Raw genomic sequence first — 27,920 nt, 5'->3', positions numbered from 1 at the left:
TGGGATCATGACCCGAGCCGAAGGCAGAGGCTTTAACCCACTGATCCACCCAGGAGCCCCTAAAAGTCAAATATGTCTTAACAGGTACCATAATGCGCATGACGGTTCTACTGTCCACAGGCCTTTGAGAAACACCAACAGCCAGTGGTTCTCGCTAACCTTCATATCAAGTCAATTGTGTGTGTCATTTAATCTCTCAGGTAAGAGAACTAAAAAGTGCCCATTTTTCCCGGCTCTATTTTTTTTTCAATAAACCACCATCTTTAATTCAAATGTAAGACAGGCACCTAGAAAAAAATACATGTGATGTTTTTTATAATCTTATAGAGGTCTTTTTATTTTTTAATTTTTATTTTTAAGTAAGCTTTACGCCCAGCATGCGGCTGAACTCACGACCCTGAGATCAAGAGTCACATGCTCCACCGACTGCACCAGCCAGGTGCCCTAAGAATATTTTTAGGTGAAAAATTTAATGAACTAGGTTTGCGTTCCAATGCATGGCTCTTCTAAGCCGAACACAGGTGCCTTTGCCTGATCCACAGTTAATCAAACATCCCAGCCTGTCTCTAGCCAATGCCAAATGCCGGGAGGACTGAGGGTACCTGAAGGCGCAAGGCACCCATGCCATCACCCTGGTGTTCCGCATCTCCAGGGGACCTTACCCAGCCAGTCCATGAATCAAAGTCACTGGCCTCTGCTGGGCTACAGAGGATTTCATATAGTGGGAGGTCGCACAGATGTTCAGGCAATAAAGAGAGTGATCCTGTGGTACCTGGCTGGCTCACGTGATAAGAGCGTGAAACTCTTGATCTCATGTTGTAAGTTCAAGCCCCACATTGAGTGTAGAGATAATTTAAAAATTTAAAAAAAAAAAAAAAAAAAAGATGACCCCCAACAACTTCTCCATGAGGAGAAATGTCTGTAGCCACTTTCACAAGTGCCATTTATTTTTACTCCAACCTTCTGAACTCTTTGGAGCTCTTCTCATCTTTGTTTAAAGGTTTCTATTTATCCAAAATAAACACAAATCATTTAGATTGTTATGTATTATTCCAGTTTATTAAACAATGAAACAAAGCTTATGCCACATATTCCAACAATGCTTAAATAAAAAGCTTGAGATATAAAGGCTTATGAAAAATGTATAGTCTTTACATAATACATACTATTTCTAGCTCATGAATAAATATGGAGAACAGGAGCCATTTTTATATCACACATCGGCAACATTCAGCATTGATGATTATACAAATCCACGAGCAGACAAAAAAAAAAAAAATCCATGATCTTCATTTTAGTTATAAAAGCTAAAAATCCTTTTGCCACATTTAAGCAATATCCAAGGGAGCTGGGGGTAGTCACACCCCTGAAAATAAGGGCACTGAGTCTCCAAGTCCTTAAGTTCTCTCTTGGTTAGAAGCTTAACGATTGCATGAACTCCTTCAGGAAGCACAAAAACCAGAACAGGTGAAGATCCTGCTCTATGTAACGTGTTTTATAAATCTACCCTGGAGAAATACTTCATTTTTGTCTTAAAAAATGTGCTCGACTTTTATGGTGAGGTTTCCGTCTCTTTTCATCCTGGTATGAACATGTACATAATTTGAATAAATTGATACAATCAACACTGCATGACGTTGACTCTTGGTCTTCAAAATGAACTTGCTTCTACTATTTTAGAAATTTAATGTACACTTTAAAAATACAATGTTTTCTTCATTAAAAAAAAAAAAAAAAGCGGTTCTTAAAAAAGTAATCCTTTGAACTAGAGGAACCCAAAAGTGAAAGCCTTTCTGAGAAAGCCCTGACCAGGTCAATGGAATGTTTTGGTAAGAAGAAAAAAAATCTCTGTCTAAAGATAATGGTTCAGTACCAGGAGCCGGGCCCCGTGCACTTGCTCTGCAGTCACGTCTAGAATGGGCGAGGGGATCTGGACTTTCAACTAAGTCTTTAACCAATTAACACCTACACGCCACTCCACCACTTCTTCTCTTCTTAATGACTTTGTCTCGAGTTTGGAAATAGCAATTCTGCCTCACGAAATCTTTTTCAAAGTAAACGTTAATAGAGAAGGCAACGTGAAAGTGATTGGCAGGAAAACGGCCCCATCCCAAGAGAAACCTACACACCTTCAATGCTGGGTTCAAGGAAGGTGGTGACCCAGGGCGGGAACAAACTGAGAACCTGCCCCGCAAATACTTTAGCAGGGTCCATCCCATAGCCCCCGTCAGTGTGTCATGTTCTCGAACGGAATAACTGAAGGTACGCAAGTAAATACGTCCCCTTCCCTGGGCTGTCTTCTAGAAGTGTAAAGTTCTTTGGGTTCTCAGAGTCACTTTGTAGTTTGAAAAGAACAAGATGAAGGTGAGAAAGAAGAGGGAGAACGATTTTTGTTGTCTTAGGGAAAGAAAGGAAGATACTATATACTTTTTTCAGAAACTGGAAAACAGGTGCAGCACTAAAGAGATAGTTTCTAAATTTTCAAGCAAGTGTTTTCCAACCAAACTGAACAGGAAGTCTGAGACAGGACATACCTTGATAGATAACCTGAACTAAAGTAAAATCTGAGAAATCTGGAAAAATCAACCGATTCCCTCCCAACATCTTGCTACGGAAAACATAATAAAACTGTAACTTAGACCATGTTCTCTCTTTTCACAAGGCCTTGGCGAGGGGCTTTCCTAGGGATTCCAGTGAGAGTCCCGTCATGAAACCACTCTCTCTTCTTTACACCAGCCTGTTGATACTGGGATTCTGGCGGGACGATAGCAGGGCTGAGGTCTATCGCCTCCCCACCAGGCAGGCAACTAGAAGCTACTCTTGTCATTTGACCCTCCATATCAATACAGGTTATCATCCCCATTTTATAGAAATAATAAACTTTGCTAAAAATCGGAGCAAACTGCTAACATTACCTAAGACTGAATCCCAGCTGCCTCAAAGATCTTCCATCAACGTGGACCCTGCCATGTTCAAAAGCCAACACAACCCACCGTCATGGATTTAGAGATTAATACTTCGTAACAATTCCTCACAAAGGTCAAGCCTTCGAAGGCTGAAAATCACTTATTGTAAGTGAAGGATCCTGCCAAAATAGGAAATTATAAAGCAGGGCAATGTTCCAGGGCTCTGTTTCCTGCACTGTTTCCATCTGGAGTTGAAAGGGCCAGGTCTCCACGTGTGAAGTTCCTTCAGCTGACGAGAAGGGACAGTCCCCAGTTCAGGAATAACAACATCCTCTCGGAGGCTCTATTCCATGGTTCTGATGAGCTTCTCTAGAGCAGCCTGGCATTCTCAGCTCTCCCCTGAAGAAAACAACACAGTTCCTGATCTTCTCGAAAGTTCTTTTTATCAAGAAACGTATGTTCCACATGCGGTCTTTGATGTTGAAGGGCACTTGCATGGTAAGGACTCGTGTTTGGATGTTAGTTTCTAGCATGAAACAGTCGATGCGCAGCGTCCACTGCCAACACACAGCAATCTGAACTAACCCCATCTTCATCTGTTGCTCACGCTTCAGAATCTGTGGTGAACCAAGCAGTGAGAAGCAGCGTGACACGCAGGAAGCTTTATTGTTTCGAAAGGGAGTGTTTTCAGAGCGCTGTCTCATGCAGCCTTGATTTGTCACAAGTCCAATTTCTTCAACTGCTCATAGGTCACAAAGAACTGCGGTTACTGGTTAAGGCTGACAGAAGAGACGCCATCTTAACAACCCGGACCTCTAAAAACAGGCTCACAGACAGCACCTTTAACAGATATGCCTGGGCAAACCATGTGCCATGGGCAGGATTGAACATGAGGGACTCCACCCTTATCTATCCCATAAGGTCGTCCCACTGGCCTCCCCAAGGTCAGCCTGGAACAGAACCACCACAGCGGAGATATCCAAATCCCTTAGCACCAGCTCCCAGAGCCCCTCTGTACATGACATCCCCCCTGGCTAGCTCTGGCGACCGCTGAGGTGGGCAGACTTTCTAGGATAGTAAATTCTGTGTGGAACAGAGACAGCAAGCCCTGGGAAGCTCTCCTCAAGGGTCACGGTGAGGCAGGCCTTCAGCAGGGGGGAGGCACAGATAAAGAGAAATGGGATGGTGAAAACCACATTCCCTTCTTTGTAATTCTGCCCTTCCCTGTCTGATGAACCTGCCTCCCACTTGGCATACAGGAAACAGTGCTAATTGGCCCAATAACTCAGGAGCTAATTCCCATTTATCCTCAGGCACTCTCTAAAATTAAGCATTCTAGAACACCGCTGTCAAATCACATCCTTCCCCAGGGTGGCTTGGGATATCAAGTCAATCCCTGTCTCTCCTTGTACTCGTAAGTATTCTCAGCTTCTACAACAGAGTCTGAATAGAAATTTGTATTGATGTCATTCCCTTTCAATAATACCAGCACTAAATCAAGATTCATATAGCCCAGCCCAGAGATTTTATACCTGCTGAGATAAAAACTGAATCATTAGCTCTCAGAATCAGAGGAACTCAAAAGAAGCCACTTCTAAATTATCATGAATAACACGACAGTTTATACAATCTTCTTCAAGCTCCATCTTTCTTCAGATGTACTGTGACAGAAAAGGATACAATGATATTCCAAGGACCAAGTCTCAACCAATTTGGCCAAAATCCTTTATACAGAGCAAAAAACCCTTCATTCTTCCATGTCTGTTACAAGGAGGGGGGAGAAAAACAAGTTAACTTCCAACTTTCCAATTAGGTCAAATGTGTTAATAATTCATTAGGAGCCAGACCAAATGATCTATTTTTCTTAAAAATAAAATCCTGTTCGAAAAGACTGTTTAAAACCTCACTGCCCTCTGCCCCTTTTTGTTCTTTAAAGGCTTCTGCATCAGAGAAGACGAAGGCTCTGTGTCAAACTCGCCCACGCCCCAGCAGGCAGAGAGCAGCTGGAGGAGGGAGAAGGGAGACTGAGGCCCAGCTGGAGTCTCCTGTCCCCTGGCCACCTGGGCTCACGAGCAGGTGGGAAAGAAAGAAGCGAAACGATGGCGGTAAAGACCTAATTCAGAGCACCGATACTTCGCGTCTCTAGGTGGATAAAGACACGCATCTCTGCTCTGCTGCAGCAGCACTCAAAGCCTAGGCTGTGCCCGCGTCACGCCAGAGAAAAGGAACAGCAAAGCAGGCCCGGATGCTGGGCTGCTGGCAATCTCGTCGGGAGACAGCTGCGAACCTGCATCCTCTCGTGAACAGGAGGCCCCACTGTTCACACTGAAAAGTACAGTAAGAGCGACGTGTTCTTTTGAGAGATGTCTGAATGCGGGATATTCATTCCAGCAGGACTCGAGAGGAGGGATACACACTTTGGGAGACACAGTTCTACTGTGATGGCAGAAAATCTGACTATTTTCTCTCCCTTTACAGCAGAGCAGCGGTATAAAGGAAATGAACTTTCATTTCTAAAGATTCATCGAGATTTTGTATTTATAAAATTAGCCCCAGTGTGGCCTAAACTGGGCACTTTCTCAGGGCTTTGGAGCATCATTCATGTTCGTTATAACACCCTCAAAATTTAGTCACTTCTTCAGTTAAACACATGTATGCAAATATGTGTGTGTGAATATGTAGGTCTATATTCACACACACACACACACACACACACATACACACACATATTTGGGGGGCAGTTCCAATGAGCGAAACAAACCACTAGAATAGTAAAGAGTAGGTAAAATAGATTAGCTTATTTCATAAGTGTCCCTTATTATTATTAATTATACTAACAAGGCTTACTACTACGCATGAATCCAGGCACTGTCCTATTTTGTAGGCATCATCTCAATGATTTTTACAAGAACTCTATGACACACATGCTATTATTGTCCCATTTCACTTATGAGGAAACTGAGGTAGAGTCTGAATCTCCACCAAAGTCAGACAGTCACAAGTGACCAACCCACAGGTTTGTCTTGCTCTAACCCTTGTTTGTTTGTTTTTTTTAAGATTATTTATTTATTTATTTGACAGACAGAGATCACAACTAGGCAGAGAGGCAGGCAGAGAGAGAGAGGAAGGGAAGCAGGCTCCCTGCTGAGCAGAGAGCCCGATGTGGGGCTCGATCCCAGGACCCTGAGACCATAACCTGAGCCGAAGGCAGAGGCTTAACCCACTGAGCCACCCAGGAGCCCCTAACCCTTGTTTTTTTTATGGTGATAAGAAAACTCTTCAGAGGGGAGCAAGGAAGCTAATAAGCCATGCAAGGACCACATGACCCTGCCCTAGGGCACATCCACTCTCACCTGTAACAAGCAGTCCAGGGTACCTGTGTAGCCAGAGCACGTGCCATCCCGAAGGACTCTCTGATTCATCATACGTGTTCTCACAACATCCACGGGGTTGGAGGCCAGGGCCCCGGCCAGACCACAGGTGAAACTTGAGCTGTGAAAAAAGATACCAATGGAAAAACAAACAGTTCACCACCACTGAGCCGCAACCATCACTAGCAGAGGCAGGAAACAGCCTCCTCCCCAACATCGCCAAAGTGACATGTAACAGGAGGCAAGGTCCCCAGGAGGAGGCCTATCACTAGAGCGCTGCATCAACTTCTTAAATATGGCACTGACTATAGTGGCTTCTAAATTCTGGCCCCAGCTAAGAATACCTTTGAGGTTCCGGAATGTCAAAGTATCATAGAAACATGAAGGAATGTCCTCCAATGATGATTTATCACATCTGTTTGCTATAAGCAGGCATCAAAGTAATTTTAGCCCTATCATAACCATACCGTTCTGGGAGAGCAGAGAAAAAGTCCTCATTGTAATGCCTCCCCACCCCCACCCCCAAGTGGTCTCCGGGTCTATGAAACTTTCCGTCTCACAAGACTAAGACCGTACTTGGTATCAATCAACTCACGGCAGGGTGTCTCAACTTCCACACACCTGACATTTTGGGGATCAGGCAAGTCTGTGTCGTGGGGGGCTGTCCTGTGCACTGTAAGCTGCTGACCAGCTCCCTGGCCTCCATGAAGCAGATGCCAACAGTATTCCCTAATCCTAACCATCTGAACAGTCTCCAGAAATGGCCAAAGGTCCCTCGAGGGGCAAAATCAGCCCTCAGTGGATGAAACCATGATACATCCATACTAACCTGCAGCTATTATAAATTCATGAAGTCTGACTGTACGTATATGGAAAGATAATTAGAGCATATTATTAAATTTAAAAAAGGGAGAACAGCAAATACTGCATGGTACCACTTATATGTGGAATCTACAAACAAACAAAAAACATAGAACCCTAGAAACAGAGTAGAAAAGTGTTGCAAGGGGCGAGGGATGGAGGAAATAGGGAGAGGCCGGTGAAGGGGCATAATCTTCAGCTCTAAAATGAACAAGGTCGGGGCACCTGGGTGGCTCAGTGGGTTAAAGCCTCTGCCTTCGGCTCAGGTCATGATCCCAGGGTCCTGGGTTCGAGCCCCGCATCAGGCTCTCTGCTCAGCAGGGAGCCTGCTTCCTCCTCTCTCTCCCTGCCTGCCTCTCTGCCTACTTGTGATGTTTTAAATCTTTAAAAAAAAAAAAAAAATGCACAAGGTCTGAGGATCTAATATATAATAGGGTGACCATAGCTGAGAACACTATCATATAACTGAAATTTGCCAGGAGAGTAAAAGTTAAATGTTTTCACACACACACACACACGGATAAACATGTAAGATAATGTCAATGAACTCTGGGGGCAGAGCCTTTCACATTGTGTATGCATATCAATCATTATGTCATATGCTTTTAATAGCTCACAGATTTGTCAGTTATAGCTTAATAAAGCTAAAAAATTAAAATAATAAAAAGTAAGAGAATGCTAAGCATGATCTTGCTTGTGTAGTAAGTACACATGATATACATTTATAGACATATCTGCATGTGCCTCAAAACCAAGCTGTTGACCGTGGTTACCTATGTAAACAGATAATAAGGACTTTTACTTTTTCTTGGTTCACTTTGAATTGTAACTTTTCAAATATGAGGATAAAATACTTTTATCATAAACCCTCTTTAAAATTTCTATACATTTATAGCAAACTGCCACCCTGAATTAATGCATCCCTAAAAGACCATTTCAAGAAAAAACATCTGGGGCACCTGGGTGGCTCAGTTGGTTGAGCGACTGCCTTTGGCTCAGGTCATGATCCCGGAGTCTTGGGATCGAGTCCCATATCAGGCTCCCAGCTCCATGGGGAGTCTGCTTCTCCCTCTGACCTTCCCTCTCATGCTCTCTCTCTCTCTCTCAAATAAATAAAATCTTAAAAGAAAAAAAAAAAAACTTTAAAAAAAAGTCTCTAGGGGGCCTAAGTGGCTCAGTGGGTTAAAGCCACTGCCTTCAGCTCAGGTCATGATCCAGGGTCCTGGATCGGGCTCTCTGCTCAGCAGGGAGCCTGCTTCCTCCTCTCTCTCTGCCTGCTTCTCTGCCTACTTGTGATCTCTGTCTGTCAAATAAATAAACAAAATCTTAAAAAAAAAAAAAAATCTCTAAACATACAGAAAGTGGGTATACACAGTGTCTCCCATGAGGCCCGAGAGAATCAGATGCTTCTTGGTGAGGTCATAGACCGGCAGCTCCACGCCAACAACGATGGCAGCCCTCTGGGCTGTAAGGGACACGCCCTGCATAAAAATATGAACAACCAAGATTTAGACCGCTCTCCGTGGAACCAGCTTTGGGAAAAAACTACACAGTGACACAGTAGAAAAGTCCAGACAGTAAAGAAGTCAGAAGTCCCACGCCCGGTTCTGATTCTGGCACTAACCATACGACTTTGGCCGGAACTTGGCCAGGTCAAGTCGCCTCACAGAGGCTCCGGTTTCCAAGTACATACCGAGAACCCTACTGGATGACCTTTAGGGTCTACTCTGTGAACTGACGGGTCACTAGAATACCAGGGAGCAGCAGCCCATACCACCACTTGCCCATTCACGGTCTTCACTTAAGGACCAAGAAATCACACAGATCAAAAAATCCATCGTAACTATAACCTAGAAAACCCTTCTCTATAAGAATTTTTTTTTAAGTAAACAAACAAAAAAATGCTCCATCTTCACAGAATTTCTTATCCATTAATTATTCAAAAGGTACTTTAAAACTATGACATATACCTTGTAATTCCCATTCTACAGACAATAAAATTAAGGAAGAAAGTAATTTTGAGGGCAGACGTCACTCTTCTTCCTATATGTCATTTTGCCATGCGGATTAAAGAAGAGGATGGAAATAGGAAAAATAAATTCAAAGAAGGAAAACAGGGAAGAACTAAGTAAGGAAGATGGCTCTGTTTCACGGACTTACCTTCCACAGGCCCCTTGCTCCCTCTTGCTGGTAAATGTTAATGAAGTTGCCTATCATTCCACCTTGAATCGTGCTGCTCTGTGCCTGCATCCGAATCTGGAGATTATTTTAAAGACGAACATGAGAAGGAAAGCACATTTCTCTCCAAATGTAGACTTCTCAAAACCACTCAATCTGTTGTTTACTAACCATTAAAAGAACTGCAGTATACATAGGACTGTAATGCTAGTTTAAAATGCCCCGGTAGGATTTATAAGGATTTATAATTATGAGGATTTAACATTCATAAGGATTGGTTCTGAGACACTCTGGAATCAACAAAATGCCATTTCGAGTGGAGTCCAGAGCTCATTAAGTGTCCCAAAAAATGGATTTTTGAAAGTAGTCTTTTGAAAAGGAAAAAAAAATGACCTATTTTCTTATAAGTTACTGAACAGGAAAGCAAATGTGACGGTATGCTAAGATTTCATGTAACTGGTAAGAGTATCCAGCATACTTGGCAACACTAAGCACGGGCAAGGGTATTTCTTAAATCAGTTACTTCAAGCCTCTAGTATTTCCAACCAGCTGAACCAAAAGGTATGCAAGCAAGCTGAGCACGAGATGACCACATGATGCCCGTCACACTCGGTTACACTTGAACGTACAAATAACCTTGACAACAGCCACAGAATTTGTATGACCAAGATTCCAACATAAAAATAATGTTTGAGGGGCTCCTGGGTGGCTCAGTGGGTTAAAGCCTCTGCCTTTGGCTCAGGTCATGATCCCAGGGTCCTGGGATCGAGCCCCACATCAGGCTCTCTGCTCAGCAGGGAGCCTGCTTCCCCCTCTCTCTCTCTGCCTGCCTCTCTGCCTACTTATGATCTTTGCTTGTCAAATAAATAAATAAAAATAATCTTTAGGGGCACCTGGCTGGCTCAGTGGGTTAAAGCCTCTGCCTTCGGCTCAGGTCATGGTCCCAGGGTCCTGTGATCGAGCCCCACATCGGGCTCTCTGCTCAGCAGGGAGCCTGCTTCCACCTCTCTCTCTCTGCCTGCCTCTCTGCCTGCTTGTGATCTCTGTCTGTCAAAATAAATAAATAAAATCTTAAATAATAATAATAATCTTTTAAAAAATAATAATAATGTTTGATGTAGCTCTCTAAACTTTTTTAAAATTAAGAGGGATTTCCCACTAAAAACTTGTTCCTTATTTTTGTTTAGGCAGCAATTATCTCTAACTTCTAAAGGAAAGTGTTACTGCCATGTTAACATGGGAAAATAAACCAAAATACAGGAACTGCCTTTCTATAAGCCCGTACATATGTTTGAGAGATTAAGGGACGTACAGATATTTCTCTCCACTTTTTCCCAACAAAATCCCAGCAAAAGCACCTTCACACATGCTGTACTCTACACACTGCTGCACAAAACTCTGATGTCTATCAGAATCTCTAATTAGAGTGAAGGCTCTGAGGGCAGGGTCCTTATCTTATTTGATTTTGGATTCTAAGCACGTAGTATGTCAACTAGTAGAAGGCAGAAGCAGTGAACACTGGTTAGCTAATAGGAACAAAAAAGGAGAGAGAGGGACAAAGACAAACATCCTGAGACCATTGACAAAGTAAGTCCTGGGGCACCTAGGTGGCTCAGGTTAAGCATCAGCCTTCGGCTCAGGTCATGATCCCAGGGTCCTGGGATCAAGCCCTGCATCAGGCTCTTGGCTCAGCGGGGAGCCTTCCTTTCCCTCTCCCCACTGCTCATGCTCTCTTTCTCTCAAATAAATAAAAATCCTAAAAAAAAAAAACAAAAAACAAAAAACAAAAATCAAAAAAAAAAGAAAAGAAAAAGGAAGTCCTGACAAATTTCTATTTTGTTTAACTAGTTTATTCCCTCGTCTTATTCCAGAAAGAATTTAAGGAGGCTGTACCCTGGTGTTGGCAACAAGGTCAACCAATACATAATGTCTAACTGCCATAAGGAAATACTTCCATTCGTATTTCCTGAAATCAAGTTAACGGATAACATCACACATTCAGAAATGGTCATCAGGGCGCCTGGGTGGCTCAATGGGTTAAGCCTCTGCCTTCAGCTCGGGTCATGATCTCAGGGTCCTGGGATCGAGCCCCACATTGGGCTCTCTGCTCAGCGGGGAGCCTGCTTCTCCCTCTGCCTCTGTGATCTCTCTTCCTCTCAGTCTCTCTCAAATAAATAAAAATGTTAAAAAAAAAAAAGAAAAAGAAATGGTCATCAGTGAGCCAACTTGTGTAGAACCTGCAGCCCATCCATTTTTAATGAACCAATAAAACCTGGAAGATTTTCGGTGAAAAATGAAATTCAAATATATCCAAGCCCAAATTCTTTCTCTGCTTAATCACCAAAAACCTTGTCTCCATGAGCTCTACTTTTGAGTTCCTTCTGTATCAGTGGGAAATCCACCCAGTGGAGATTTCGAAGTTACAATATTCATGGCATTTAAATTATAAACAAGTTCACACATACATTATGTTATATTCACAGCTTTTCATTATCTGAACACTGTTGTCAATAAGAAAACATGGAGTATGCCCATAAGATATGGATTGCGGGGCACCTGGGTGGCTCAGTGGGTTAAAGCCTCCGTCTTCAGCTCAGGTCATGATCCCAGGGTCCTGGGATCGAGTCCAGTATCAGGCTCTCGGCTCAGAAGAGAGCTGCTTTCTCCTCTGTCTCTGCCTGTCTCTCTGCCTACTTGTGATCTCTGTCAAATAAATAAATAAAATCTTAAAAAAAAAAAGATAATGGATAGCACTGCTTACTTTCAAAACATCAGTTGGATTAGCGATGGTTGAGGATATGACTCCAGAGAGAATTCCACACACCACATTTATCAGTAGAGTTTCATCTATAAACAAGCACATATTATTATTCAGCTTTTCCTATACACAGAGCTCTTCGTATCAGTCGCTCAAATATAGGTGTAACTCGTTTACATACTGCTTGTACATCTTCAAAGAATAGTAAAATTTCTGCTTTACAAATAAAGCAAATTTTTTAAAGATTTTTAATTTTTTTTTAAGAATCTCTATACCCAGTGTGGGTCTTGAACTTATGACCCTAAGATCAAGAGTCACATGTTCCAGTGACTGAGCCAGCCAGTAGCCCCTGAATCGAGCAATTTTTAAAGTATTAGGAATTTTGCTGGCTTAATGGGATTTTGCCTAGCAAAATGACTTGATACCAAAAAAGGAATGTGAATTCTCATGCAAAGTGGACAACCATATACCAATACACTCTTGTGTTAAATGCAGACCACTCTAGTAATTAAGATGAGATATATCTCATAGGAGAATAAAAAAGATACATTCCTGGGGCCCCTAGGTGGTTCAGCTGGTTAAGCATCCAACTCTTGATTCCGGCTCAGGTTATGATCTAAAGGTCCTGGATCGAACCCCAAGTCAGGCTCCATGCTCAGCTGAGCAAAGTCTGCTTGAGATTCTCCCTGTCCCTCTGCCCCTTCCCCCACTAGGGCATGTGAGCACACACTCTTTCTCTCTCAAGTAAATAAATAAATCTTTAAAAAAAATAAATAAATAAACTCCTAGAAGATACCCAGAAGATAAAGTCGTAAAAAAAAAAAAAAAAAACAGAAAAAGTTCTATGGATTAAAGCAAAGTCACAGAGTCAACAAGCAATAGAGTATTAGAATTCAGTTCATGATACTAAGGAGGGGTATTCACTGCTTTTCTGAAAAATCGGCAATAACTCCTGATTTTGGAAATTTTTAACTACAACAACATACCCTCTAGTCTGGGTGTCTTGGAGATGAGGACCACTAAAAATTTGTTAGGATTGCTCCTTTTTTAACCATCACTCCCCTAAGTTCAGGTAAGAACAGACTGGCTTTAAGCACTGTTCATTTAGACTTTCCACCCAGAGTTTTCCTCAGCAGTAGTAGAGTCACAATTAGGCTCAAGAAAATCTGATCTCACCTTGACTAAAGACACACAACCCACCTAACTCCTATCCACAAGTGGAAAAAAGACTCCCCACTCACCTTCTTGGTGTTCCACAAACAGTCGCTTCAAGCTCTGGTAAGTGCCTATCTTGATAGTGCCATAGGAAGCCTGGCGTAACATCGCAGGGGCAATCCTGTCAAACCAACATACAAAAGGACAAAGAGATCCTAAAAATCACTTTAAATCCTCTAGAAGACACACACTAGACACACACACACACACACACACACACACACACAGATGCAACCATGTGTTTGCCTTCTACAATCAAACTACACTAAACCAGGTTTCTCACAATTCAAAATCCAACAAAAATATAGTTGTGTTCAGTTAAATTTGTGCAAATTATTAGTTCACTAAGTGAAAGCTCAAGCCCTTGTAGTTATCCTTCCTGAAAAGGTAAGTGACCGTGGAGTTCTGTTTGCTCACAGGTGTTCAAGGGAAATGGCTCTCTCCCCTCTCTCGGGACCAACGTCCTGGTGAAACCCACCCTCTGCAAGCAGCCAGCATTCTTCAGTGCTTCTCTGGAGCGCCTCTCCCACCTCGTTGGAGGCCCTGTTCTAGTCCTTTCCCTCTCTTAGCCTTCTGGACCCCAGAACCACCCGGGGGCAGTTGTCCACCCCAGCTGTCCCTGAATTTCCCAGCTCCTCCTCAAAATGCAGTCCCCCTTCCCTCTCCGCTCTCCATTAAAACCGCCCTCAGCAAGGTGACCAGCTGACATCTCTGCCACTAAATTAATCAGGTGTTCCACTCAGTACCTTACATGACCTCTCTGTGGTATCTGCTACTGTCCACCTTGCCCTCCGTGCAGCTGTCTCCTCCCTGAGCTCCACAGCGTCCCCTTCTCGTTTATTTCCTTTTCTCCACTGCCTCCTACTTCTGTCCTCTGGGGGATCCCCAGAATTCCATCCTGTGCTTTCTTCTCTCCCCGCTCCACACACTCCCCGGGTGATCTCATCTACTCCCACGTTTCCAGCACCATACAGACTCAGGATGCCTAATTCCTGTTTCCAACACTGATCCAACCATGCATTTCCAACCACTTCGCAGATTTCTCAGTGCACATCCTACCCTCAGCCCATCTCCAGATCCAGAATCCCACAGTGGATTCAATGTTCTTCCACTCCAACTGATCAGCTCTCCTCTCTATTTCCCGGACCAGGGAAGGGATTTGGGCCCTCTGGTGGACCAGATGAAATCAGGATGCCTAGCCCATCCCGAGGCTGTCCACGCCCTGACCCTTTACTATGGCTCCAGCTCTTTCTGCTCACTGCCTCCCACACCATACCCACCCCACCTTACTTGCAGTTCCTTGAATGTACCAAGCTTTCTTGCACATTCTACCGGCTCTGTAGAAACACAGTTCCCTTATAACTTCACCAGGCTAACGCACTCTTCTTGATCCTTTAAGTTCACACTGGGCGCTACCTGGATCAAGCAGCCTTCCCAAAACACACTCTCCCCTGTCCTCGTAGTCTGGGCTTGACGGCCTGCCTCTACCAGACCCCAGTACTCATTATCAGGCTCCATCATACCCCCTCTTCACACATCTGCAGCCCCAACTAAACAACAGCTCGTTCTCGACTGTGTGTTGCTGCTGATCTCCTTCTGAGCTCCCAGATCCAGTCTCAGCCTTCTCAGTAATGCTCTGCACCCTGAGAGGGAGGTGCTCACAGATGAGTCATTCAGGCTCTCTGACTTCCAGGTGGATTCCACCAGCAGACAGTGGGATGGAGGGAGCAGGAAGAAGAGGGATTCTCCTCTCCCTGGGTGCTACTGAAGCACCATCCGCCCACAACTACTGTTTGCTCCTTCAAGGCTCTCGTCCTAACAGGCTCTGCTAACACCATTCCTGTCCTTGTCCTTTTGGTCCTAGGGTTGGTAACAACTTCTCACTTTGATCATTTCTAGGTACTTCAATATTCTTCCTTTTTGTTCCCTTAACCCTCAAGTGGCCCCTCCATTAAAGTCTCCTCACCGAAACCACCCAAGTGAATTCTGTTTTCTCCAGAACTCGGGCTGACATAGGCACCTGTCTTACTCACTTTCCTATCCCACGCCTTTAGCACACTGTTCCCCAAATGTTGGACTAAAGAAACGTTGTTCACAACCCTTACCCACAGAGAACACGCCATCATTTTCCTTAGAGCAAAAACCTCGGTAATTCAGAATAGCCAAGGGGAAGGGCTTTTCTCAGAGTGAAACACTGAATTATGGAATTTTTTTGAAACAAATGCAATTTTTGCATTAGTATCTGTATTTGAAAATAATAAAAAGGGCGCCTGGGTGGCTCAGTTGGTTGAGCAACTGCCTTCAGCTCAGGTCATGATCCCGGACTTCCAGGATCGAGTCCCGCATCGGGCTCCCAGCTCCTTGGGGAGTCTGCTTCTCCCTCTGACCTTCTCCTCTCTCATGCTCTCTCTCACTCATTCTCCCTCAAATAAGTAAATAAAATCTTAAAAAAAAAAAAAAAGGAAAAGAAAATAATAAAAACACACTTTCACTACAATGTTCACTACTTAAGAGACACACAGAAAATAAAATTGAAATGAAACATGAAAAATCTCCCAAACTACTTGCTCTTTTCAAATAGATCTCAAATTTCTATTTTTTCTCTATGATATCTTACTTTTCAGTCTATTTCATTTGGAAGATCAATAGTCAAATATAAACGTACAGAAGTCTACTTACCCTGAGTACAGAGCTTTCAGCCCTTCTTCTTTGCCTATCCGCACTAACGCGTGCAACATTCCTCGATACCTGATTTCTTTGAAGTTTGCATCATTCGTCTGGCCTTGAATCTGGAGCCGGGTCTTGGTTAAGTCAATTGGAAAAGTACCTTAAAATTTTTTTAAAAAAGGAATATTTCACTCAATAAAAAGAAATTCCACTCAATAAAGGATACATGGTGACCTATTACTGAGGAAACATTTCGACTACAACATAAACAAAGAAACAGAATTAAGAAATAGCAAATACTCTGCAATCTTTTCTCTATTTGGGGAAAAAACTAGGAACCAAAAGATTAAGAAAGACCTCAAAGATTCATAAACATACCTTCCTTTCTTTACATTTTTATGTAGTTTCCATATTATTCGACCTAGGATTTGAGAAGCTGCACTGCTGTGAAAGGTAGGTACGCGGAATGATTTACACGAGCAGGAAATTTTAAAATATGTTACTATTTTTTTGCATCTCCAAAAGCTAAAATCGGGTTCAATATGAATGAAGAGAGAGAAGTTCCTTTCTAAAGGAACATCTCACTTTGTGTTCTGTAGTGTAAAAGCCAATCTGTTTCACACAGGTAAAAATGTTTAACCCAGAGATGCCTGGGTGGCTCAGTGGGTTAAGCCTCTGCCTTCATGATCTCAGGGTCCTGGGCTTGAGCCTTGCATTGGGCTCTCTGCTCAGCAGGGAGCTGCTTCCCCCTCTCTCTCTGCCTGCCTCTCTGCCTTCTTGTGATCTCCATTTGTCAAATAAATAAAATCTTAAAAAAAAAAATTTAACCCAGTGCCCCACGGAGAGTCCACGGAAACATGTAACACTCATTCTCAGCAAAGGTGACCCACCGTGGCCATGGGAGAGCCCGCCCACACAGGCAGCCAAGTGGGCGGATGGTTCAAACACCTTCACCCCCCAGCCCTGGTCCTCACAGGCCCCTCAGGGGCAGCCCCTGTCCCAGGACAGCAGCAACCACACCTTGGGAGCCAACCACGTGTCCAGCCCAGCACCTGGCACTCAGGAACGGCTCAGGATATGCTGATTGAATTATGCCAGGACGCAGACGGCACTAACCAGGATGTGACGTGGAGCTCAGCGGAGGAGGAAGTCCCAGACACAGTGTGGCTAATGGGCTTGGGGAAGACCAGGGGCGCTCAGCACAGTCGCTAGCCCCAGGCACTCACAGGGGCACAGTGGGGAAGGACAAGGCACACCCAGACAGATGTAATCTACAAATGACTTATAAGATCTGCTGTTTGATTAACAAGTTCCACTTTCTCCACACTGAACTCTGAACTCTAAACTCCCGGCAGCCAGATGACCATGTGTCGGAATAACATACCGAAAGAAGGCCATTTTGAAATCGGAGATTAATGTTTTATACTCTCACATGCTGTGCTGGCACTAAGGTCCCATCAACCACACAGAGCAGCAAGCAAGGGACCTGAGGGGCCCCCCCACCCTGGGGGTTTCCTTACCGCATTCCGCTGTAATGGAGGCCAGCCCTCCGTACACAAAGGGCTTCCAGTTGAGGGCCGACATCTTCACCACCGTCCCTTCTCCTGGATCAGAGAAACATAGCCTCCGATAGGGTCTTCCCTGGACACAAAAGGCATGTCAAAGTCATAACTCCACGCACAAGCAGTTTCTTCTTTAAACCTGTGTTCCACCTGGAGATTGCCGTCAGATGCTGTATGTGAACCACACCCCTCCATCCCCACCCCCACCCCAGTAGCTCAGGGCAGCCTCGCCTTCAGAAAGCGAAGCTCAGCTACCTACAAATCTCATTTTATCAGTTGCCTTAAATCGCATTCAGGCCTTAAGTAATGCAATGTGCTGTTCCCACGACATAGTGAATGTATTTAGTGGAACACGTGGGGGACTATTTTTTGGGTAGTCCATTTTATCTAAAATCCACTCACTTTCACTCAACAACCATTTGCCATTTGTCGCCACGGTCTTAGTCCCTTAGGTCCACTAGAGCAAAAAAATGTTGCAACCCAGTGTCCCAAGATAAAATGACAATTACTCCAAAGTACCACAGTGAACTTCTAGTTCACACTCCATAAATGTTAGTTTTCTTTTCTTAGCCGTATCACGTTAAGAGCTGGGAGGTGTCTTGGTTTGAAGGAAAGAGGTGGATTCTGGGGTCAGAGTCACACATCATCCTTCCTAGGGAAGTTCCTATTAACCTCTAGGGTTTTTCCTCAACAACGTCATCAACTTCCAAGCAGCGAACACAACCAATTAGAGGTGGGGCCCATACTTTTATTGTCTATGCTAAGTAAAATGCCTAGCTTGTACTCCCATAGTGGGGAATAAATATACACCTTCAAACTAGCACAAAAAATACAGTCAACAATTGTTGCCTTCCATCTTCCTTTCACTTAAAAGGTGCTCACACGCTGTGATACATATTTACACACCTGCCATGCCCGGTCCCACACACATTCATTACACATTCTGCAGTTTTATGAACTTTCAGTTGGTAAATCTGGCCTCTGCCAGTAACAGGAGAAACATGCAAATTAACACATATTTGCATGTATACCATCAGCCATAATTGTTGTGGTTTGAAATAAAATTCCTAATTTATTATAGTCATTATTGGTGAGCGATACGCCCACGGTTTTTACTCTGCATGTTTTACAAGTTTCCTAAGACTACATTTCTCAAGAAAGGCCTGCCACAAGTCATTATTGCCAAAAATGGCAGTTTGCAACAAGGCCCAGGGACTTGCTTAAACTAAGAAAAAGCACAAGGAACCCAAAGGAGACTCTAAATACATCTACATTTACAGACATTAGCCGAATTCAGACTGGTTACAAGTGAGTAAGATAGGGGCGCCTGGGTGGCTCAGTCCTTAAGCATCTGCCTTGGGCTCAGGTCATGCATGATCCCAGGGTTCTGGGATCGAGTCCCACATCGAGCTCTCTGATTGTCAGAAGGGAAGCCTGCTTCTCCCACTCCCACTCCTCCTGCTTGTGTTCCCTCTCCTGCAGTCTCTCTCTCTGTTAAATAAGTAAAATCTTAAAAAAAAAAAAAAAAAAAAAAAAAAAGTAAGATAAAGGGCTCTATAAGCATGGAACCTGAAAAATCATCATTTGTTTTATGTTTCAGGACCAAGAACAAGTCCTGCCCACAAAAGCTCATCTCAGCTCCCTATCATCCTTATAAACATTTAATAATATCTGTACATAACTAATTCTTAACCTAATGATATTAATAATATAATGATTAATACTCTAAACTATATACCCTGTCAGAACACGTTAATAATAAATTCAATAACTCATTAACAGTCCAGTAGTACCATTCTTAATCCATTCTAGGATTCTGCTGAATTCAAATTAAGAAAAACAAAGCAGTAACTATGTAACAGTGACACGCGGAAGCACTATAATTTGCCATTAGAAAAGTGTCTGATACAAACGATATCAGTGGATCCCCCAACAAGTTTGGGATGGAAGAACAGAAAAACAGACTAGGAAACAGAGTCTCAAGCAAGATGCCTTCCCAAGGGCACACAGCTGACGGTGTAGAATTGGGCCTCCAACCCAAGGGTTCTGATTCCAAATACAGCATTCCTTCCGCTACAACTTGAGGCTGTATGCAATCATAAAGGAGCGATGGTGTTTTAATTAAGGAGAAAATAACGCTAAGCAGCATCTTATAAAAAACCAAAATGTGCTTAAATTAAAAGTCTTAAGAGAGACTATAATATTCAGAAGGTAGGCAATCTAAACAGCAATAGTTTTTTGTTTTTTTTTTTTTTCCCAATACACAGTATACGAAGATAGTGTTCAAATAAATTTTGGGAGTTGTTCACGGTGGTGAAAATTCTCACACTATAAAATAAGCCATTTTGGTGAACAATTCAGAGGCACGTCACACATTCAGGATGCTGGTGGTGGTGGTGAGCGCCTGGGGTTATCTAGTTCCAAAATCTCATCCCCAGAAAAGAAAACCATTAACCAGTTGATCCCCACTGCCCCTCCCCCCAACACCCCGGTTCGGTCTGTGATACTGTGTATGCGGTAAGCATCTGTGTGGCACACAGAACTCCTTATTAGGAGTTACTAAGCTGACTACAGAGTTTCTGAAAAGTACAGACCCTGGGGCCCCACCTACAGAAGGAATGAGGACGTGGGGGACATCCAAAGCATCTGTGCTGTTACTGAAAATCAGTGAGTTAAATACGTGGTGCCCAATTCGCACCCTGGAACACTTACCACTTAAATGCCCACTTTACGTAGTTAATTCTCAGTGATGATGTTAGAGCTTATCCTCCTCCTTACTCTTTTATTTATTTATTTTAATTTACTTATTTGACAGAGAGACAGCCACAGAGGGAACACAAGCAGAGGGAGTGGGAGAGGGATAAGCAGGCTTCCTGCTGAGCAGGGAGCTCAATGTGGGACTCGATCCCAGGACTCTGGGATCATGACCTGAGTGGAAGGCAGACGCTTAACGACTGAGCCACCCAGGCACCCCCTTACTCATCTTATTTAGTAGCGACTCTTTTATGTGTAGAAAGTTTCCTGCAAACTGTCAGCAAAACTTTATAGAAAATGGAATCATAACTAATCTTGAATTTAGAAGCAAAACAAAAAAAAATTTTTAAAGACTCTATTGCCATATGGCCTCATGCCATCTCACCGATTAACCTTCTGGTTTCCTACCACTACTTATTTGTTTTACTAGCTTAGTTTTAATGACTACTTTCAGCAACTTTGTCTTCCGTCATTTTTTCCCAACATTTTATTTACTTGAGAGAGAGGGAGAGCAAGTGAGTGAGCAAGAAAGCACGAGCTGGGGTGGGGGAGAGGGGAGGGGCAGAGGGCAGAGGAGGAAAAGAAGCAGGCTCCCTGCTGAGCAGAAGCCGGGCCAGGACCAGGACCTGAGCAGGGATCACGATCACGACCTGAGCCGAACCAGACGCTTTACCAACTAAGCCACCCAGGTGCCCCCCCCCCCCCCCCCCCCCCCCCCCATCTTCTGTCAGTTTTGATATTAACTTTTCGGTTAGATCAAAACCCAAAAGCTCTGGGTTCAAATGCAAATACTCAACTAGAACTCAAAACTGCTGTAGAAGTGCCTCTCCAGGGTTTTGAATCAAGTGGGCGGGGCACACACCCAGCTGTTCCCATTCAGATGCGCCTGGGCCATAAACTCATCTTCCCCAAATGAGTGTCCATTCCTGCATCCCCAGGTTAAACTCTGAGACAGCACTTACTTTCTATTCAGTTACAATTTTTAAAAGTTAGCTAGGAATAGGGTAAAAATTACCTTCGGGCTCTTCTCTTTCACTTTCCTAATGCTAGGACTAGATTACTGGGCAGTTAAGCCTACTGCCTGCCTTCCCAGGTTAATGTTTGCTGTGTCAAAGAAAGAATACTTTAGGGATGCCTGGGTGGCTCAGTCAAGCAGCTGCCTTCGGCTCAGGTCATGATCTCAGGGTTCTGGGATGAGTCCCGCATTGGGCTCCTTGCTTAGCAGGGAGACTGCTTCTCCCTCTGCCTGCTGCTCCCCCTGCTTGTGTTCTCTCTCTCTGACAAATAAGCAAATAGACTCTTAAAAAAAAAGAAAAGAAAATAAAGACTACTTTGGCTAATCAGGGAGTATCAGTTGTTGATCCAACAAGAGAAGGTTCTAGCTAAAGCTGGAATAGGAGACATTATGTCCAGTACAGTGTGCTGGCCACCGCAGGCAGAGACAGGGTTGCGGCTATCTCAAGCTGAAATCTCTTTTCAGTAAACTGAACCATTTCTTTGTTTTGGAGCGCTCTTTGGAAGGGTTTTTCTTACATACATTGCTTAACTTCCTAGCACAATTCTTTGCGAAAATCCCAAATCTACTCAAGCCCCAAGCACAACAGGCCAGCACAGTCAGGGAGCCTTCTGTCCTTAGCAGTCACTAGAGTCTGGACGACATCTCAGCCTGAGACCCAGGGAAGGGATTACAACTTTGGAAAAACTCCAGTGTCGGGCATATCAGTGCCTGTGATCACTTCCCACTCTGCACTCCTCTTTAGGGCATACCTTTAGCCCGACTAAACCTCAGGACCACTTCTCTGCTGCGTTTTAAACACCATGCTAATAACCACAGCCATCTTTAATGAGTATCTTCCATGCCAGGCATTGCTATAGATTTTCCACACAAATAATTTCATTTAATCCTTACAACCCTATGAAATAGGGAACGTTAGCCACATTTCACAATTGAGGAAAGACAGCCTCAGACAGAAAAGTGAGTTTTCCTAGTCACACAGCTACCAAATATGCAAACTAAGTTCTCTCTGAAGAACACATGATCTTTCTCCTCTCTGTACTACAAAGCCAGATGTTATTTTCCAAAGGCTGTTAAAAAAATATTAGCAGGTGGCAGTGCTGAAATTCTGCACAATCAGAATAAATGTATGATTTTTCTGCAAAAGACATACAAACTTTTCCACCTATTTTTTAAAGTGTTTCCTGAATGGAAATGCCTACACAAATTAAGGATTCCAAATCTTTAGATATGTACTAAATTACTATATCCTCTCTCCTATATTCTCTCTTACTTAGTACTTATTTTCTCCTTACCTCATTTGCGCAGCTGCAAAAAGAGGTAAAATATACGACAGTAATTGCTTCTGGAACTTCTGAAAGCTTTCCAAGTTTCTGTTTTATAATAATTCTGGATAAGTTCTTTCAGATTTACTTGGGTTTCCTTTTCAGTCTGCAGTCTTAAACTGGAATCAGTCTCTAAACTTCTGTGCCCTCTTAAATCTTTGTTCCTCATATGTTTGCCTTTCATAGACTCTCATTTCCCATTCTCTTTCAAGGTAGAGTATGGAAAATAAGCTCATCACAGCCTTATGAAACGTGGAATTTAAAAGGAATCTTAGAAGTCATTACTCATTTCATACGAATTAACTGAACCCACGATCACAAAATTTGTCAGCGGCAAAGCCAAGACCACCGTTCAGGCCTTTCAACTAGAGGAAGACGAAAACTAGAATCTATAGGACAGTCCCAACACTGTTCTGCTCTTCTGGCGCAGGAGCAGCAATGATGAACACCGCAAATCCTTTACACGAATTTACACTTAGAAAGACTCTATGATCCAGACCTACAGTAACCTTCCAAGCAAATGAATTGCACCCGTCCCTACAAACGTGAGCCAACCTGCAGGAGCAATTAAAAGCCCAATGTGCCCTCTCCCAGAGTAGGACGCTGTCGGGCACCGGTGCCGCACACTCCGAGTGAACCGCGAGTGGGAAGGATGCAGAGGCAGGAGAAACACACCGTGGGGACCGGGCCGCACAGTTGGGACCTATGACGCGGGAGCCAAAGTCACCCCACGCCGCCAAGTGATGAGGCCCTGCAGCCGGCGCTCCCGCCGCCGGCGCCTCTGCCGGAAGAGTGCGGCCCAGCCCCGGAACCTCGAGCCCCAGGGAGCCGGGCTCCGCAAGCGAACCGGGGAGCAGCGGCAGACGCTGAGCACGCCCGGCCCCGTCGGCGCTCTCCCGGGCCGCAATCCGACCCCAGTCCCAGCCCTGGCCGAGGCCGACCGGAGGGGCAGCACCGCCCTCGGCCGGGCAGGAGTCCCACGCCGACCGGTTCAGGACGCCGCGGCGAAAGAGGGACGGGCCAGTGAAGGGACGACCGGGAGCAGGCACGGAGCGGTCAGCGCGACCGCAGCCCAGTGCTCAGACACTTACCCGGCGGCGGCTCAAGCGCGCGCGGAGCCAACCCGCACCGGAGCTGGAGAAAAAGCTCCCGAGCCACGGAGGCGGCTCCGGAGCCGCGCGCGGCCCCGCCCATTCCACCCCGCGCGGCCCCGCCCTCTGCCGCGGCTCCCATTGGCCGCTCGGGCCGCGGCCACGCCCATGACAGCCGGCGACTGGCTGACCACGGAGGGACCGGGCACTGAGTAGCCTGCTCCCGGCTGACCAGGCGGGGAGCTGTGGGAACTCGGTGACTCCCACGGCCTCCGGGCTCCACTCCGCAGTGCAAGAGAAACTTTAGGGAACGCACCGGGAGCTTCGGAACTGGAGGCTTCTTGCGGTGCTGGTTCCCTATGTGAACCTCAGCAGTCGGAGAAAGGGAGAGCTCACTAATTTTTTTTTTTAATCCCAGTTTTTTAATTTGAAAATTTACGGACCGACTGAAGAGTTGCAAAAATAGGGGCGCCTGGGTGGCTCAATGGGTTAAAGCCTCTGCCTCTGTCTCAGGTCATGATCCCAGAGTCCTGGGATCCAGCCCCGCATGGGACTCTCTGTTCAGTGGGGAGCCTGCTTCCCCCCTCCGCCTGCCTCTCTGTCTACTTGTAATTTCCGTCTTCAAATAAATAAATAAAATCTTTTAAAAAAATTAAAAGAGTTGCAAAAATAGTACTATGAAGCGTATAACCTTCACTCAAGACCACCATTTCACATTTGCGTCCTCTCTCACAATGTAGGCGCCACCCCCAACCTTTGGAAAGTCACACACAACCCTGCCTCACCCCTAAACATATCACTATTATCATGTATACGAAATTTAATACCATTTCTGTCATATCATTCAACATACTGTCTATATTTAAATTTCCTTTATTGTCCCAAAATGTCATACAATTGCACACTCGGGATCTACCCAAGATTCACCCGTTCCGTTTAACACCGTGCCTCTCTAGAAACTCCTTTTATCTACTAGGACTTTCACTTTGTCAAAATCTTTCGTAACTTCCACATATTTGAAAAGTCCAGGCCAAATGTCTTGTAGACTGCATCATTTTGGATCTTTTGAATTGCTCCCTTATGATCAGATTCAGACTAAACATTTTAGTAGAAGTGGGAGGTGATGTGTATTTCCATGTTCTTTTGTCCCATCATCTGTACCACCAAGTTGGATCACTTGATCAAGGCTTGGGCTGGCCAATGTCTCCACAAAGATACTGTCAGAAGCTCAGAAATGATAGAGGTAACACCAAGGAATCCATAAGCCAGTAATCAGTAAAAGTTTATTGTGCACACATCAGAAAGACAGTTTGCAAACTGGGAGCACTCAAACCAGAACACGGAAGGAGGCTCAGAATTACGTTATAAACAGCTTCTATAGCCAGAAAGCGGTGGCTATTCTTCACAGTGACTGGTTATAATATTAGAATTTTCTTAAACAACAGGGAGCTGGTCAGTGATTACCTCATATCAACCTTAACAAACAGCTCAAGCCTTGCTTAGGATTTTCATCGGCATAAGCAAGACATTATCCAGGTGAAGTTAGTCTTGCAAATTAAGTTTTGTATGATTAAACTGTTTTTTCGTTTTGTTTTGGTTTGGTTTGGTTTTTTTGTCCATTCAGAGAATTTTCAAGCCTGGCCTCCCTTTCTTTTTTATTTCAACCATACCTCTCTCCTACTGCAGCAGAGGCTGTCTGTAGCGATAGGCTGAACCACATGAATTGTTTTGCCCCAGGGGTATAAGCACACACCAATGAATGCTTATTGAATTGTTTATAAAATGGTGATTTTCTTTTTTTTTTTAATTTTTTTTTAAGATTTTATTTATTCATTTGACAGACAGAGATCACAAGTAGGCAGAGAGGCAGGCAGAGAGAGAGGGAGAAGCAGGCTCCCCGCTGAGCAGAGAGCCCGATGCGGGGCTTGATCTCAGGACCTTGAGATCATGACCTAAGCCGAAGGCAGTGGCTTAACCCACTGAGCCACCCAGGCACCCCTAAAATGGTGATTTTCTAATGCTATCTTTCTTCTACTCATCTAAAGAAGAGTACCCCCTTTTTTCTCCTTTTCTCATTTTTTTCCCCCTGCTTCTCATCCTTCTTCCCTTCCCAGCTCCCCTTCCTGACCTTCTCCTTTTTGAGTAACAGTGTCAACTCAGCGTGGACTCCTGCATTTTAAAATCCAACTTAATTCACTTACTATAATTACTATTACTATTACTATATCACTATTATTACTTTTGGTGCTCAAATTGCCGATATTTGATCAGTAGAAGCCCCCTCACCTGGTTCCTTTGATCTTACCTATATAATACCCTATCAATCTTTGAGCTCTTCGTTGTTTTCTGACCCAAGACCTACTAACATTTCATTGAATCTTCTCTGCTCTTGGCAGGAAAACCCTAGCTGCTTTTAGGAGGAAATGGCACTTAGAAAATTAGATCAGCGTTCTTGCGCTCACTGTCACTGAGATGTCATTCTTCCAGGCCCTTACAGTGGACAAAGCATATATATATTTGCATAAATATATCTATGGAGATATAGATGTAATACAGTAAACAGTATACCTTTCACCCAGATATAGTTTTAAATCATGAATTCATACCTCCATGTCAAAATCCAATATCAGAGAGTCTTCTTTCCATATTTATATCTTCCTTCTCCCTCAGTGAAAACCCTAGTTCACAATAGCATCAATGTATTTGATCATTTATTCTATAATATACAGAAACCAGATGAGAATCACATACCAGTACTACCACCGCAACAAACCATCTAAACTCAAGATTTCTTGGCAGTTCCTCATATCTTGATCATACATCCTTCTAAATAGTGTGCAGGTAGAGCACTGTGTTCAAAGTTTACTTGAATTCATTGCTTTTTGCTATAGTTATGTTCTCTCTTTGATGTATTGTCAGGTTGGTCATTTTCATCAATTTTAGATTTTTGTTTTCATCTTTTTTTATTCAATTTCATTTTTTGAATTTAAAAAGCATCCACATGGTTCAAAATAAAATCTTACAAAGGTGTAACTCCCTCCCCATTCCCTACACTCTGGTCCCACTCACCTCCTAGCGATAACCCTGTTCCTCAGTTTCTAGTATATTCTTCCACTGTCCCCAAGTTAAAAATAAATAGAACTATATGTATTTGTTAGTTTTCTATTGCTGTATAACTAAGCTTGCCAGCTTAAAACAACAAGCACATATCAGCTCACAGTTTCGGTCGGTCAAAAGTCCAGAGGGTCTCCCGTAGGCAGTGTACCAGGCCTCCCAAGATTGCAGTCAGAGTGGCACCTGGGGCTCCAGGCACATCAGGGCTTGAGGAAGAATCTGCTCCCGAGTGCGCACAGCCTGGCCGTTGGCAGGCCTCAGGAGATCCTGTTTCAAGCTCACTCACATGGCTATTGGCAGGCCTCAGGTCCTCACTGGCCACTGGCCAGTGTATTTGTTTCCTGGGGCTGCCATAACAAATGACCAGAAAACCAGAAACTAGATGGCTTTGAGAAACAAGAATCCATTCTCTTTCTCACAGTTCTGAAGGCTAGGAATCCAAAATCGAGATGAAGGCCTGGCCATGTTCTCTCTGCAGGCTCCAAAGGAAAGTCCTTCCTTATCTCTCTCCTAACTCTGAGCCATTGCCAGCCACCCTTGGCATTCCCTGGCTTGCAACTGTATAACTTCAGTTTCTGCGTCTACTTTTACATGATGTTCTTCCGTTGGTGTATGTGTCTCTGTGTCCCAGTTTCCTTTTTTTTTTTTTTAAGATTTTATTTATTTATTTGAGAGAGAGAGAGAGAGAGAGAGCATGAGAGGGTAGAAGAAGATCAGAGGGAGAAGCAGACTCCCCACAGAGCTGGGAGTCCAATGTGGGACTCGATCCCAGGACTCTGGGATCATGACCTGAGTCGAAGGCAGTTGCTCAACCAACTGAGCCACCAAGGTGCCTTCCCAGTTTCCTTCTTATACTGACATAAGTCATGGGAATAGGGCCCACCCTAAGCCAACATGGCCTCATCTTAACTTGATTATATCTGAGGGGCGCCTGGGTGGCTGAGTCATTAAGTGTCTGTCTTCAACTCAAGTCATGATCCCGGGGTCCTGGGACAGAGCCCTGGTCTGCAGGAAGCCTGCTTCTCCCTCTCCCACTCCCCCTGCCTGTGTTCCCTCTCTTGCTGTGTCTTTCTCTGTCAAATAAATAAATAAAATCTTTTTTT

The 27,920-nt window shown here is 44.1% G+C and overlaps 1 protein-coding gene across 4 annotated transcripts; it reads right to left on the bottom strand.

Moving 5' to 3' along the window:
• Nucleotides 1-1,035: 1,035 nt before the first annotated feature.
• SLC25A30 (solute carrier family 25 member 30) lies at nucleotides 1,036-27,009 on the bottom strand. 4 transcript variants are annotated; one of them, XM_032873996.1, is made up of 10 exons: nucleotides 26,922-27,009; nucleotides 17,477-17,597; nucleotides 15,969-16,116; nucleotides 13,316-13,410; nucleotides 12,078-12,163; nucleotides 9,299-9,394; nucleotides 8,495-8,619; nucleotides 6,260-6,398; nucleotides 4,587-4,667; nucleotides 1,036-3,666 (listed from the first exon to the last, which is right to left on the bottom strand). In XM_032873996.1, the coding sequence occupies exons 2-10, from the start codon at nucleotides 17,538-17,540 to the stop codon at nucleotides 3,625-3,627; spliced, it is 876 nt and encodes a 291-aa protein (XP_032729887.1). In that variant the 5' UTR covers nucleotides 17,541-17,597; nucleotides 26,922-27,009; the 3' UTR covers nucleotides 1,036-3,624. The 4 variants fall into 4 exon arrangements, with proteins under 4 accessions (XP_032729887.1, XP_032729885.1, XP_032729886.1 ...); XM_032873994.1 differs by lacking the exon at nucleotides 26,922-27,009 and adding an exon at nucleotides 26,310-26,329; XM_032873995.1 differs by lacking the exon at nucleotides 26,922-27,009 and adding an exon at nucleotides 23,704-23,708.
• Between the last annotated feature and the right edge of the window lie 911 nt (nucleotides 27,010-27,920).

The sequence above is a fragment of the Lontra canadensis genome, unplaced genomic scaffold (assembly GCF_010015895.1).
Source record: "Lontra canadensis isolate GAN:19392208 unplaced genomic scaffold, GSC_riverotter_1.0 scaffold51, whole genome shotgun sequence".
Lineage (NCBI taxonomy): Eukaryota > Metazoa > Chordata > Mammalia > Carnivora > Mustelidae > Lontra > Lontra canadensis.
This window is presented reverse-complemented; position numbering and strand designations above follow the sequence as displayed.